This window comes from Anabrus simplex, chromosome 1 (genome assembly GCF_040414725.1).
Source record: "Anabrus simplex isolate iqAnaSimp1 chromosome 1, ASM4041472v1, whole genome shotgun sequence".
NCBI lineage: Eukaryota > Metazoa > Arthropoda > Insecta > Orthoptera > Tettigoniidae > Anabrus > Anabrus simplex.
In genome coordinates, this window is record NC_090265.1 from 1,195,918,936 (window position 1) to 1,195,934,525 (window position 15,590).

Consider the following 15,590-nt stretch of genomic DNA (forward strand, 5'->3'; position numbering starts at 1 on the left):
CTCGCAAATTGGGGTCAGAAGGCCAGCCCCTCAACCGTCTGAGCCACTCAGCCCGGCCCAAAAAATTAATTCAGATTCCTTTATATGGTTTAGCCATTTTTCCGATGGAACGAGTAGACCTGCCCAAGATAAACACTTCTCTATCCAATCTACAGGGGTTGTACCAGAAGAAATGGAAAGCATTTGCCCGGTGGGACTCCCCATTGACCTGTCATATTTCTTTCCACGGTAGGCGATGTAGCCGGCGAGGTACCGAAATCTCTCTTTAGGAAATGAATGATACACGATATCTCATCCTTTCGTCTTTCTGCTGTATGACAGATGGCCAGCTACTCCATATCCAGGCACTGTTGTCAGTTATTTTGACCAGTTATCATCTGCTATAACATATTTAAGAAATTTTATTCACACTCGAAGTATCGCAAAAAAAAAATAAAACCCGCAAATATATACGCTACAATGATATTATGAACACACAGAAATTTCACTCCAGCTACTGTATAATGTTCATGCAACTAACGAAAAGAAAATAAGTTCACCTCGCTGCACGAAACACAGCAACTTATCAGAGATCTCACAGAAACGAACTATGATTCACACACTACGCAAAATACAGTAGGCCACTATTCAAACTAATTGCAATATTCGGAAATAAATTACAAATAGATATTGCGTGGAAATTGCTTTTTTATAAGACAGACAGCGGTAAACAACACATGTAGTTATATGCTGCACAGTCACGGTGCTCCTATGATGACGTCACATGCAGGACGAGGAAAAACTAACATCTACTGCGCAACCAGTATAGGCCACCCGTGATGTAATCTATTATGGATCTGGTGCCCGTACCATCCCATGTATTGTGGTGAACAGCCTAATGCTTGAAGAATATATTCGTAACTGCTAATCCCATACTAGCTCAGAAATCAAGTAAGCATTTCTCATTTCTATTACCTTCCATATCTTCCCCACATTTACCCACCACCTTTTCATATCCTTCAGTTTTATTTCCAACTCTCGCAGTAAAGTCTCCTATTAGCACTATGCTATCCTTGCTGTTGATCCTGACTGCGATGTCACTCAGTGCTCGATAAAACTTGTCAAATTCATCCTCATCTGCATCCTCACGTGGTGAATAAACTGAGACAGTTCTTGTCCTAATTCCTCCGACAGCGAAATTTACTTACATCATTTGTTCATGTACATGCCTAACAGAAACTATGTTTCATGCAGTAGTATTCCTGATGAACAGCCCTATCCCATACTGCCCTTCCCTTTTTAACACCCATTAAGAATACTTTATAATCTCTTCATCGTTTGAGAGCTAGACGCGTGTAAGTGTGCTCCGCAACTCACCTGCCTAAATCGCAAGTAAAGCAGCAAATCATAATCGCGAGTGTGTGTAATTTGAAACTTTAGTATACAAACTCATCGTGTGTGCAGCTATGGCCCTGAAAGAAGTGAAGGAAAGAATTGCCGGCTTCGAAAAACAAATGGCTCATTTCCAAGCCTGCCTGGAGGAAGCCATGTCTGCTCCCATCAGCAGTGCTACCAACCCCAGCGATGTTCTGACTGTGCTTCAAGCGGACTTCTGAAACTTTCAAAATTCTATCTGTGCTGAACTCTCGGTTTTGAAAAACAACATTGATCGAGAAATGACTAGAAATTCAGGAGGCTAGGAGCGTCGAAGAGGAGCAGTACATTAGGCGTAATTGTCTCCTCCTGCATGGAGTGAGCGAGGCATCTAATGAGGACATTTACTGGAAGGTCATGAAAATTATTGTGTGATAAACTGAAAGTTGAACTGTCCATGGACTACATTGATCGCTGTCATCGACTGGGACGGCAACGTAGATCGACTGCTGACGTGGTGACTGAGGGTAATCGCCCTATCATTATAAAATTCCTCCGCTACCACCAGCGGGATCAAGTTTGGCACACTAAGCGACAGCTGAAAGGCTCCAAACTTCTCATGACAGAATCCCTCACTAGGTTGAGAAAGGACATTTTGAAAAAGGCACGAGACACTTTAGGACTGCCCAGCACATACAACCAAGATGGAAGAATAGTTATTCACGTATCCGGCAAGAAGTTCCATGTGAACACACTCGTGGAATTACAATCATTAAAGAGGCAATATGGTGAAAGCAACATGTGAACAATGTGCATTCTATTGTATGTAGTTTATTGATTTTTAATTTAGTATATATTTGTGAATGTGTGTGTTCGTGTGAATCAGCTGGTCACTGTATGTATGAGGAAATTGTGGTAAGCCACAATGTTTTACATTCCTTTAGCATGCCTGTGTTAAGAAGTGCTATTGAAAGTCCCCCTTCTTGCTTTCTCCCTAACCCCTCAGCACTCTTCAATAAGACAAACCCTCCTCATATTCCCTTCACAGCCCATTCACCGGAACATACGTCTGTAAAGACACGGCTTGACTCCGACCGTTTTTCAGCTTCTTCTCCCTCTTATTCTACCCAAACCATTTTAGGGAAGAAACTAAAGTAATTTAATCACGCCCTGTTGTGTGTGCATGTCAACAGCCAATCCATCATTGCTCACCTCGATGAACTGAAAACGATATTTGAAGACAGTCTAATTCATATGGCTACTGTAAGCGAGAGTTGGCTCCGTAGTTCGATCCCTTCAAACATGGTTGACATATCGGGCTGTGATATTCACAGGCATGATCGGATGAATAGACGAGGTGGTGGGGTTGTCCTATATTGTAAATCTATGCTCAAGAGTACAGTCGTTCACACGTCTACTCCTGCTGTACAAAGATTGCCCTTGAATATGTGTTTGTAGAGGTGTTTGTAAATTCTGTAAAAATACTTGTAGGTGTAGTATATAGGCCTCCTGAACGCAGTGCGAGACTTCCGTGACTTGGTAGCAGTTTCAGTAAGCTGTCTTCTATCATACGGGCACGTGATACTTTTTGGAGACTTTAATACAAATTTATTAACCCAGGGCAACGATGCCTTATGACTACAAAATATTTTTAAATCCTCTGACATGACTATATTGCTTCTTAAACCCACCCACCACGTCCATACTTCCACAATTTCCACTGATACATTCATAACCGAACTCGATAATAGCTGCAGTCGCCTAAGTGCGGCCAGTATCCAGTAATCAGGAGATAGTAGGTTCGAGCCCCACTGTCGACAGCCCTGAAGATGCTTTTCCGTGGTTTACCATTTTCACACCAGGCAAATGCTGGAGCTGTACCTTAATTAAGGCCACGGCCGCTTCCTTCCACTACCTAGGCCTCTCCTATCCCATCGTCACCATAAGACCTCTCTTTGTCGGTGCGACGTAAAGCAAATAGCAAAAGATACATTCATAGACCTAATAATAACAAATAACCCCCAAAAAGTCCTTCACCATGGTCAAGTATCTGTTCCTGACATATCTAAACATGATCTCATATACTTAGCGTACTCTCTTCGGGTGCCTAAGTACCGACTGAAATTTGTAATGTTTAGAGACTTTAAAAGCCTGAATTTAATACAACTGAGGCAAATTGCACAATTCTGCCCTTGGTATGACATAATGATAATGAGCGACGTTGACGAGAAAGTGGAAATATTTAATTCCTATTTACATGACTTGTACAACAAACACGCACCAAAGCGTAGTGTGAGAGTAACACACGTGCCCTCTACTTGGCTGACTTCTGATGTTAAGACTATGATAAAAGAACAAGACTCACTATACCGACCTATAAAGAGACTCAACTAGCTGACATACATGAGCAGTACCGTGTTCTTCGAAACCGAATTAAGCTTGTAATTCATAATAAGAAATTTAATTATTTCCAGCATTTAAACAAAAATATTAACACTGGTTCCACATGACAATTTTGATCATTGGGTATTGGCAAACCACTTGTGAAGCATACTGATCCCGAGGTGTCCCTTGAGGAATTAAATACATATTTCTCCACGGAACGTCTCACTCTTGACTCACCAACAGTACAGAACACCATTGACAATATATTAAGGCAACAATCACCAGTCCGTCCAGTATTTGAATTTGATACTGTTACAGATCATGAAGTAGGAAGGGAAGTTATGTCAAATCTCACGCAACAGGAGCTGATGAAATTCCCATTTCATTCGTGACCTACATAATCGACATAATATTGCCCATTATTACGCATTTAATTAATACCTGCCTTACTTCAGGCAATATCCCAATTAAATTGAAAGATGCACTTATTGTGCCAGTCGCAAAAAACTCTCCTGCAAGCAATACATCTGACTACCGACCTGTCTTAATTCTCACAGCACTTTCTTCGGTTTGGAGGAAATTATGCATAAACAAATTGTTAAATACTAGGAAAAACATTCTGTACTTGATCCCTTACAGTCTGGTTTTAAGAAAGGACACAGTACTGCAACAACACTAATCAAAATCACAGATGACATTAGACGGGCTATGGTCGAACTAAAACTGACTGTACTTATCATACTTGACTTCAGCAGCGCGTTCGACACTTTAAATATTGACATATTGTTAGCCATGTTACAGAAACTTCACATGGCTCATTCTGCTATTCACCTCTTGGGCTCATACCTCAAAAATAGACGACAGCGGGTTGTATCAAACATGACGACTATAGAATGGAGGATTAAGCTATCTGATGTTCCCCAAGGGTCTGCTATTGGACCTCTTTTATTCTTAATCTATATTAATGACATTTCTTCTCATCTGAATGACTGCAACTACCACTTTTATGCTGACGATCTTCAGATATACTTATACTTCAATGTCTCCGACACTGACAAAGCAATCCACCAAATGAACTTGACTCTAAATTTAATTACCTCGTATGCAAAAGAGAATTGCCTATTAATTAACCCGAAGAAAATGCAAGATATCATAATAAGGCAATCTAGGCTTTTAAATACGCTAAACGTCACACAACAGCCTAATCTCATGCTCTGCGGTAAAGCTATACCTTTTATGAAGTCTGTAAAAAACCTAGGTGTTGTCATGAATGGCATCTTAAACTGGAATGACCATATAACAAGTGTCTGCGGAAAGGTATATGCATCTTTTCAACCCTTAAAAGGGAGACAATCTATTCTTCTACGTAGCATGAAAATAAAACTTATTCAAACTCTCATTTTTCCAATAATTCATTACTGTGATGTCGTGTTAAGCGATGCAACTGCAGAGCAAACTATGAAACTTCAAAGGGCAATGAACCCTTGCATACGATTTATATTTTCTTTGAACTTTAGGAGACATATTTCCCCATATTATGAGAAGCTATCCTGGCTGAAAATCGATCAACTAAAAAATCTACATACTGCAACACTAATTTTTTGACTTCTAAATGAATCTACACCTGAATACCTATCCTCACATTTTAACTTCCTCTCATCTATCCATGGACATATTACCAGATTGACTTCTACCCTTATGATACCGGTTAATCATTCATCTGTATACAGCCACTCTTTCCAAGTGCCTGGGGCAAGGTTATGGAACACTCTCCCTGTCAGTATACGTAATAGCACTTCAATAGTCTCATTTAAACGGTCTTGTCGAGAATTCCTCTTAAGTACTTGATCAGCTTGTATGAATGTTAGTGTGTGAGTGCAAGTATGATTTAGAGCTAGGTGATGTAGATAGATAATACTAAATATTAAAAAAAGCAATTATAATAAGTTATAGGCTAATATTACTCTATTAATTTAGGTAGTTTTTAGAGACTGTTAACAATGGTATTTTTCTTATTCATGTGACTATGTACTGTATGTTGTGGTTAAGTGTAAGAGGGGGCTGTGAACCCTAACTTCGCCACATACAAAGGCATAAAATAAATAAATAAATAAATTTCCCCTTTTCCAAATATCATTAACGAAACAGATCCAGGAGGATCCTCTTTTTTTGACTTGGCCAATTCTACATTCTTTCTTTCTTCCTTTCTTTCTTTCATAAGCCTCATTGATATTAATATCTCCACATCAAATACCACTCCACTTGCCAAATTCTTTTCAATTAGTCCCTCGCCTGTCATATGGAAGTGGGACTTCGTTATTCCCCTAGGTCCGAAGCTTGCTTAAATTGTTCTGATCGTGCTTTGTAATAATTCTGTGAAGTAGGCTGATACCGTACTTACACATAGTCCCAATGAGAATCTCTGCTCTAGTGGGTTAGGTACCGCTGTTGGATTGTATAGTTCTAGCTGCCTGAACACAAGGAGGGCAATGGCACAGAATATGTCCGAGATGCCAATTCCCATTCCATAGCAACTGGTATCTCAACTTTCAGGTTCATTTACTAGGCCACTCAGCTGTTGCCCATGGCTGACGAATTAGTACGTGACTTCAGTAATCCACACCATGAACCACCATGTTTTTATTTTTAAATAATGAGCTGACAAAAAATAAAAAGTGCATCTTAGGATACTTCCACTTGGAACACTTGTTTCACTACAAGTTATTTCTCCACATATATTATCAATTTTTACCCTACATGTTTGGTCAGTCAAATAACTTTCAAAAACTTTTAGTGGTGTTCCTCTGACCCCTATAGGTTATGTGGTCTTTATGTTGTTTTTGGTTTGTTTCATGTAGAAGCCTCTGGTGACTAAATGTCTTACTTTAAATTTACAGCCTGTCAGAATGTTCTTCCACACAAATAAGAGTACATGTGCAGAGTGGCTGACTCGTATTCGATTGGCTGTAATGGTGGTTGCCTTGCATGCTGGACTAGCTACTGCTGCTGTTAGACATGGTCATTGTTTGCTGCAGGATCTTGTTGATGCTAACAATATCCAGGTATGTTATATACTAAGATTATTCATAATATTTTTACTGCACTTAATGAAACTGTGATGGAAAATAATCATCAGGGGCATGGAACTTGTTTGAAAAATAGGAGAATCCCATATTCAAGTCTAGATGATGACCAAGTACCAGGGCTGATGACAGAACACGTATAATTCAGTACCGGGTACCAGTTCAGTGAATACATGAAGCGAAAATTCCTGGGTATCTGTTACATCAGATAGAGATGTCTCAAATCCTGAGTACCCCTTCCTCGTAACACATAAGATGAGTCATACCCAGGGATAAATAGCTTGCATGTATTCCTGACGATGCATTTGATTTCCTTTTTCCCTGCGAGCCTGCTTCTTTTCATCTGCCCGATTACTCTTGTTAAGCGTTGCTCTTGGTGCCCTGAAAATGTTACTGTGCTTGCTTTTTACATACAAATTGAGCTTTTCTGCGAGTCTAAATTGAAGGTGCATTTATGTTGTTTGTTATTTTAAAATGTGTGGATTTATATTTTTCATGGAAACAGTTAATTTTATTTACTGTGTTTAGAAATAGTCGACTCAGCATTTCGAGAGATTCATCCACTAGTTGAAATATTTTTAAACAACTACTGTTGTATTTTAACTGGAATAGAATCTGACAGGAAGTCATGGATTTTACACAAAATTATGCATTGTCAGTGTTGCAAACAATTGTGAATTCAAGAGCAAACTGTGAAGTGGGTGTGCAAATTTTTTAATAATAATAATAATAATAATAATAATAACGACCTCCCCTGTGAAACATGCGATTTTTCCGCGATGGGGAGGCTTGCATGTACGAATAAAGCAGATAGCCGAGCCGCAGGTGCAATCATATTGGACGGGTATCTGTTGAAAGACCAGACTAACCAATGGTTCATCAAAACGGGGGTAGCAGCGTTTCGGAAGTTCCAAGGGTGGCAGTCTTAGATAATTGACTGATATGGCCTTGTAATACTCAACATGGTTTAGCTGTGTTGATACTGTTACACGGCTGAAGTCAATGGGAAACTACAACCGTAACTAACTCCCAGGGACATGCAGCTCTCTCTGTATGAATGATGTACTGACGATAGCTTCATCCTGGGTAAAATGTTGTGGAGGTAAAATAGTCCTCCATCGGATCTCTGGGTGGGGACTACACGAAAGGGGGCAATCATCAGGAAGATGGATACTGCCATTCTGTGAGTTGGAACATGGAATATTAAAAGTTTGAATGGTGGTAGGTTAGAGAATCTGAATAGGGAGATGGATAGACTGAAGTTAGAGGTAGGTGGTATAAGTGAAATACGTTGGCAGGAAGAGCAGGAATTTTGGTTAGGTGACTACAGAATTATCAACACAAAATCAAACAGGGGAAATGCAGGAGTTGGTTTCATAATGAAAAAGAAAATAGAGCAGTGGGTAAGCTACTACAACCAGCATAGTGAAAGGATTCTTGTCGTGAAGATAGACACCAAACCAATGCCCACCACAATAGTGTAGCTCTGTATGCCTACTAGATCAGCGGATGAAGAAGAAATCGAAAGAATATGTAATTGTGATTGGAGACTGGGATTCTGTGGTAGGCAAAGGAAGAGAAGGTAATGAAGTAGCAGAATTCGGATTGGAACAAAGGAATTAAAGCGGAAGTCACTGGTTGAATTTTGCACCAATAATAATTTAGTCCTTTTAATACTTGGTTTGAACACCACTCTGAATACCGGCCGTATGCGTGGATGAGACCGGGAGACACTAGATGGTATCAAATAGACTTCATTATGATTAGGCAGAGCTTCAGAAACCAGGCGTTGGATTGCAAAACTTTCCCTGGAGGAGACGTGGACTCTGACCACAACTTGTTGGTCATGAAATGCTGCCTAAGTTGAAGAAATTGAAGGGAAGGAATGCAAGAAGATATGATCTAGGCAAGTTAAAAGAAAAGAAATGTGAGGGATTGTTTCAGGGAACTTGCTACACAAGGACTAAATGAAAAGGCTGAAGGAAGCACAATAGAGGAAGAATGGACTGTCATGAATAAGGTCTCTAGGGCTGCTGAAGAAATGTTAGGAAAAAAAAGGAAAGGTCAACTAAGAATCAATGGATAACTTAGTGCAACCTTACCACCCATGCCATTGCCCCATAGAACCACATGACAGCATGATAATCCCCATAATATCGGGCTACCGCCATATAGCACCATACGCCAAGGCGTTCTATGGTATGGGACCTTTTTAGTCTAGAGTCAAATGCCACCTCATCTAGGAAAAACGAAAGAAAGATACTCTTCAAAATGATGGGTGAGCAAATGCTCTTTCGACCGTGCAAGGATCAACTGCACCCCTCCGTTCCATAAAATCAATGTTTGGGAGCACATACATATCTACATCCCTGCCGACCCTTGCGATTTACCTGAAAACATTCCGTTTTTTAACTCTTCTTCCGATTTTCTGATTTATTTTTAATTCTTCCTATTTTTGTCTAATATAACAGTCAATACTCTTGCCCTCGGATAAAGGTTAAATTCTTATGTGCTTGTGTAATTTTCCCAACCAAATTTTCAAGCGTATTTATTTGATGCGTTTATTTCACAAGTGTATCGTCCGTCAGCCTTAGTGTATTGTGTTCCCTGCACGCTACAGCAGCATGTGTGCTTTACGGCTGAGGATTCGGGATGGCAATTGTCCTACAAGCAAGAGAGGCTAGCGGGCGCTAGCGACTTAGTTAATCGGGACGAAAGAATGAGCTTTTTTAATGTGTGGTTCGCGCACTGTTAACATCGTTGCTGTGTGTAATTTCGTTGGAGTTGTAGACCACATGTTTTTTGTAGCGGTTCTGTGCTGTTCCACGTGTGAAGGTCGTATGTTAATAATGTATGAGACATACTGATCTATTTTGTATGTGGTAGTTTCGCATACTTCAGTGCATTTATGTTCATTCTTAATAATTTTATGAGTTGAATGAATTTCAGAGAGTTGTGTCGGTGACAGTTTCTGCTATTTTCTCTTCACATTATGGCAAAGAAACATAACAAACATTATCTCCAAGTGTTCAGAGTTACCTATAAAATTAAATTTCTGTTCATTTTACAGTCTAATAAAGGAAACTATTATGTGTTTTGTTCTGTGTGTCGGTGTGATATAAATACAGTGGAATCTTGAATCACATAGCACATATTAAGTCACACGTACCTACGGTCTTTTACTGAATACATTATTTTTAACAATACCGTACTTAAAAATGTATGAAGAAAGTCTATTTTATGGCATCACTTTAATTACAGTAGAACCTCAATAATTCAAAATCGGTTAATTCAAAATCCCGCCTAATTCGAAGAAGCTCTTGTTCCCGGAAACATGAGATACAGTTTTGCATGTTATTTCAATTAATTCGAAATACGGATAATTCGTAATTCGAAGTACAATGTCGGCCCCATTACTGAAATTCAGACTTTCAATTCTAAACTGCCTTTACATTTTAAAACAATACCGTAATATGTTACAGAGTAATTTCAACTCTAAATTTATCCGCTCTGCGTCATAATAGAATGCGCGTTCCGGAACGTGGAGGGGTAGCTTTCCGCACTTACACTCACTTCGGTGGGTCTACAGTGCGCTTCATGGTTGCTAAGTTGAATGAAATCGTAATTCTTTTGTATTCAACCTTTTAAGGAACGCCGTAATATCACGCAACAGGCAATGTGCGGGAAAACAGAATCCGCGAACACTGGCGATGCCGACAGTTGACGTAAAAGCGTGGCTCATATAATAAATTTGTAGGCACCGAACAATATTGTCATTGCCGGTGAACTGCATTGCTTTATTTGAATGCGAGCCCAAACGGTCTTATGGTTTTAAAGGAGAAATTGCCAGCCGGGAAATCGTACAAGCGTGAGGGATAGGGGTCATAGTAGTGCGTTGCAATGCCCATGGAAGCGAGATACTTTATCTCTTCGTCATAGGAAAGTTCGATAAGCCACAATGTTTTAAGAGCGTCGGGCACTTTCCATGCCAGTACAAAGCATCTAAAAATTCAAACAGTACAGATATCCCCAAAATAATGCATTTGCACAGGGGAACCGGCATAATTTATTCTCGTCTTTGAATTGTCCAATTTTTTCTTTCGTTGCGTGAGGTTGTTTGTCAGTGATTTATCCAAGTGCATTATTTGAACATTGTAAATGCACCTTGTTGGATACATTTTGGAAATAGTTTTTTCCATGGCATTTGAAAGGCTTAAACTGTGAATCGAGGTGATTGCATGCATTAATGGGTCTTAGAATACTTTGTGACGCGGCAAGTGTTTACATTTATGAAGTACGAGAGAAGTGTCGTGGCGGGAAAACGTACAAGAATAGAGTCATAGGAAAGTTCGATTTTAAGGGCATCGGGTACTTTCTGTATAAATACAAGGCATAAGGCCGACTAAACGACCGCTTAATTTTGAGGCTAAATACTGCAATTAAGAATGGGACACACCTCGAGATATGGCAGAGTGCTTAATTGATTTCAGAGGTTAGTTTATATTTTGTCGCGTCTGGTTAAATTACGGAAAGGCTATTATGAAAATTTATAGCGATTGGCACTTTAAGTGTGTTTTCATCATACGTATAGTACGGTTAAGTTAGGATACGTGACGCTGTTTGAATAAGAAAACTGAAACGTTTGCAACAATATGCGATCGATCATCTTCGGTACAGTATAGTTTTCTCACTTTGTGCATTTGCGAGCGCTCTCATTGACATTCAAAGGCGATGTTGGAGTTGATTAGTAATACCCATCGACTGCTGTTCTCTAAAGAAAATTCGAAATGAAAGAGGATAACACGTTTTCATAATAAATGCGTAAATAACGTGGCCTATAGCAGTTGTTAACTCGCTAAAATTAAAGACTGAAATAAACAATATCTTAATTTTAATGTTATATACGGGAATTAAGTAAGAATGTGATGCACGTCAAGATATGGCAGAGTACATCACAGATTTCAGAGGATATTTCATATCTTCTGGCATCTAGTTACAGCTATTTACATGTAAATTTTTCGCGAGGAGGTTATTTCTCTATATGCGTTTCAAATAAGTTTTCATGATAGGCTACATATACGGTTAGGTTAGGTGACGCTGTTTGAAGAAGAAAGCTGAGGTGTTTGCCACAGAAATCTCTGGAGTGATACTGCATTTCTCCGAATCCAAGACTTTTTTTCTTTTCTCAGAATCTCATGCGAAAACTCAAGGGTTGTTGCATTCGCGGCCTAACAGTAAGTTAATGGATACCACTGGCAACTACCACAGTAACCACACTGCTTCTTTTCACACGCGCACAGAATTTGTTGACAATAAACGACCGCCTCTTTACTACACATCTCTAGCCGCGACAACCGGTTGTACAGTGCCTGTGTGTTTCTCAAATCTGCAGAATGGCATCAAAACATGCGACCCTTCGAATTCTTTGAAAAGCCATGTTTACTCAGTGACAGTGTCATAACGCGTCTATTGTACATGACGCTTAGTAAAATTAAGGTTTATAGATAGCAGGAATATTTTCGTGATAGATAGTCGTACTGTAAAAATACGTGGAAAAGGTATTGCTGGCAATTTGTCAACGGGTTCTAGTCGATATTATGGTGCCAATTTTAAATTAATGTTTATTAAACACTCGGAAATGTAGAATAATTGTGCAGCTGCAAGAAAATATGGCATAGGCCTAACTAAAGCCAATATTTGGTGTTAGTGTGAAGATAAAGAGCTAAAAAAATGTGTACTGTACAAAACATGCATTCAGTGGTCTGCAACAAGGATGCTTCAAAGAAGTAGAAGATGAAATTGTGAGGTACGTGCACGAAAAACGCAAGGGTGGAATGGCCACAATGTTGCGCAATAAACTCGTTCGTTGACTTTCAACGTTCGCGATTAGGCCTATACATCGCTAGCCGCTGAATTTGGCCGAACCCGACAAGCGAGACGTGCGTGTAGCGGTAGCCGGTTATATCTGACGCTGCGTAATAAAAGTAACAGTTATATAGACAGCATGAATAATTTCCTGATGGATTGTTGTATTGTAGAGACGCATGGAATAGGTATTACCGGAAAATTTTCAACGAGTTCTTTTCGGTATTATGTTGCCAATGTTAAGTTAATGGTCCTCAAACCCGCGGAAATAAAGAATAATTGAGCAGCCGCAAAAAAAAAAAGCTTCATGAAAGTCAATGTTCGGCATCTAAAAATGCGTAGGCCTACTGTAAAACAAGGTGTTACCGTGTTTTGTGGTAGTTATGCATGAAAGAAGGTGCTGGGTGGTGAATAGGTCTCAAGCTACTAAAGTGAAATTAATTTTAAAATTTAACAAGGTTATATTTTCTTTTCAAAATTAGGTAACAACAAATAGAACAGGTACTTAGTAGCCGAAACACGATTGAAAAATACATTTACATAGGTACCCCATTTGGGGCTTCAAAAGTCAGAAACATAATTCTTGAGCAATGAGCCCAACCTTACAACGAACACCATACAACAAAGGGGCCGAAAACCCCCAAACATGCCAGAAACCTTTGCTTTCAATTACACCCAAAAGCCTCCTTGAGGCAGAAACACAATTTTCAAGAAAGGGCAACTTCCCCCTAAAATACAAGCCTATCATAGGCCACTCCGAACTCCACCTTTAAGCTGTCCTCCAAGGACATATACACAGGGGTAAAATACCCAACCTACTGAGGTCTGTTAAATGACAAGAAGGTTAATGCATGACCTCTAAAATACAATTTGAGAGGAGGCGAACTTGCACTCCCAATACACTTTGCTTAAGACCTACTTGGCCCTAGGCTGTTAATACAAGGGCTAATCCCATACTAAAGAGGTGACTTAAGAAGAGAACAATTTGTTTTACGTTAACGAAGAATAGGTTGAGAAAACTAAGTTCACCTCACAACAATATGAGTGGGAGCTCGAGAGGGTTAGCACTCTCTATCCCAGTATGAAGCTTTAAAAGAGATTATATGAAAAGAGTAGTTACATTTTAGGAAAAGGTTACATGGTTGAACGCTTAGAACCCGCCCCGAAAGTTAAACTGCTGAGCTAACAAAGAAAGAAGTTATAAATCGGCCATTACCTTGTTGTTGACCGCTGCCGAAGAAAGAGGCGCTTCCCGCCCCCTGCTATGTACTTTACGCACAGAAAGATGGATCAGAAGTGGCGCAGAGACCCAAAAATCAGCAGTTTATATCCTCTCGCGGAAGGTTCTAGGCGTTAGGGGAATGAAAACACCCGCCCACAATAATTTTATTGGCTAGGGTACAGAAACATATCCAAGTTGGGGGAAAATACATCGGATTGGTCGGAAATTACTAAAAGAAATTCGGGATTGGATAAACCTAAAACAAGGGGAAAAAGAGGGGTATACAGCCAACTTAAACAATAACAGAAGGAAATTTAACAAGAAACAAACATTTGAAATAAAAATTTCTCCAACAAAATAGTTCTTTGACTCCGCACTAGGGTGCACTATTGTTGATCTTCAGTAGTGTCCTCTAGGAGAGAAAGTTTACACTTCTTACTTCAAGCGAAACAAAAACACATCAAAAATGACACAGTTCAAAAACTCAAAATTTTCCACGTGGTGACATCTTCTGAGAAGGTAAAGAATTAACAGCGTAGATAAAGTTCAGACTTCCTCCAGCAGAGGAGTTTCACCTGGCGCAATTTTTAAATTAGCGGCGTGGAGGTGTACCGCCCGGTACAGACCTCCCCCCCCAAAAGTTCCTCCAGGGGTGACACATGAAATCTGTTTGAAACAAGGTCCAAGTTATGCTGTGGATATGAAGATTGATTGCAGAAGCATTTATAAGATTTCTTAATTTGGTTTGATTCAGTTTCAAAATTTGTTGTTGCAGATGAAGTAAAGTCTTTATATTTGTAGAAGTTGAATTTCTGAAGATAACTTTTTATACTTGAAAGTGAAGGAAAAAAAATTTTCAAAGTCCACCAAATATTGCAGTTGAATTCCCAAGTGTAGTCATTACTTATAGTAACTGTTCATGTAGTAGATGGTGATGAAGTGGGATGGCCAGACCGGCCGTTGCGGCTTGCGTCCAAAGGAGGCCGCTCGGACCCCTCAAGTACCCTGAGATACCGCTCGCCCGCACTATGAGGGGAGCAGAGGTGTTGAAGCACGCCGCGCCCGCGGTGAACATATACAGGCTGCGGGCAAGTAGCAGGTCGTGCGCCGCACATCAGCCTTGGCCGGGAGGAGAGCTCCGGCTCGCCGTGCACACGTCGTCCTCGCTGGGGCCGAGGGGGCCCGTCCTCTGCTCCAGTTGCTGCACGGCGCCGCGCGGCTGCGGGGGCACTGAAACATTAAAGCTTGGCGGCAGAATTGTGTTGGACCATCATCTTTTTTTTAAGGGCACAGGCTTGGTGAGGAGGTTGAGGGGTCAGCGGCGTGCAGATATCCATGGCATTTACTCAAATCAAGCCACAGTGTGTATTGAAGCAGGAGACGGGAGCGTGGTAATGGCCGAGGCAAGGACAGAATGGCAGTTTAACGGATCGGGGAAGGTTTTACAAGAGGCTTACATATAAGACAAAATATTATAGAAGGGGCAGAAAGCCTTAAAAGTTGAACTCAAAAAAAAAATATAACCTTCATATTCCTTTCAAATTATATGAAGCAAGTTGACACAAAATTTACACTGGTTTCACCTGTGACAGGTGAACCCTAAATATCCTCTCGGTGGCTGGATTGCTTACTAACAACGTAACTGGCGTAAGAAAATCGAGAATGATGCATGGCCCATGAAA

The 15,590-nt window shown here is 40.1% G+C and overlaps 1 protein-coding gene across 1 annotated transcript in view; it reads left to right on the top strand.

Annotated features, from left to right (window-relative positions):
• Window positions 1–15,590, top strand: part of nonC (serine/threonine-protein kinase Smg1) — a 794,437-nt gene that overhangs the window by 232,168 nt on the left and 546,679 nt on the right. Inside the window, 1 exon segment of the mRNA XM_068225601.1 lies at window positions 6,636–6,800. Coding sequence (XP_068081702.1) covers window positions 6,636–6,800 — 165 coding nt within the window.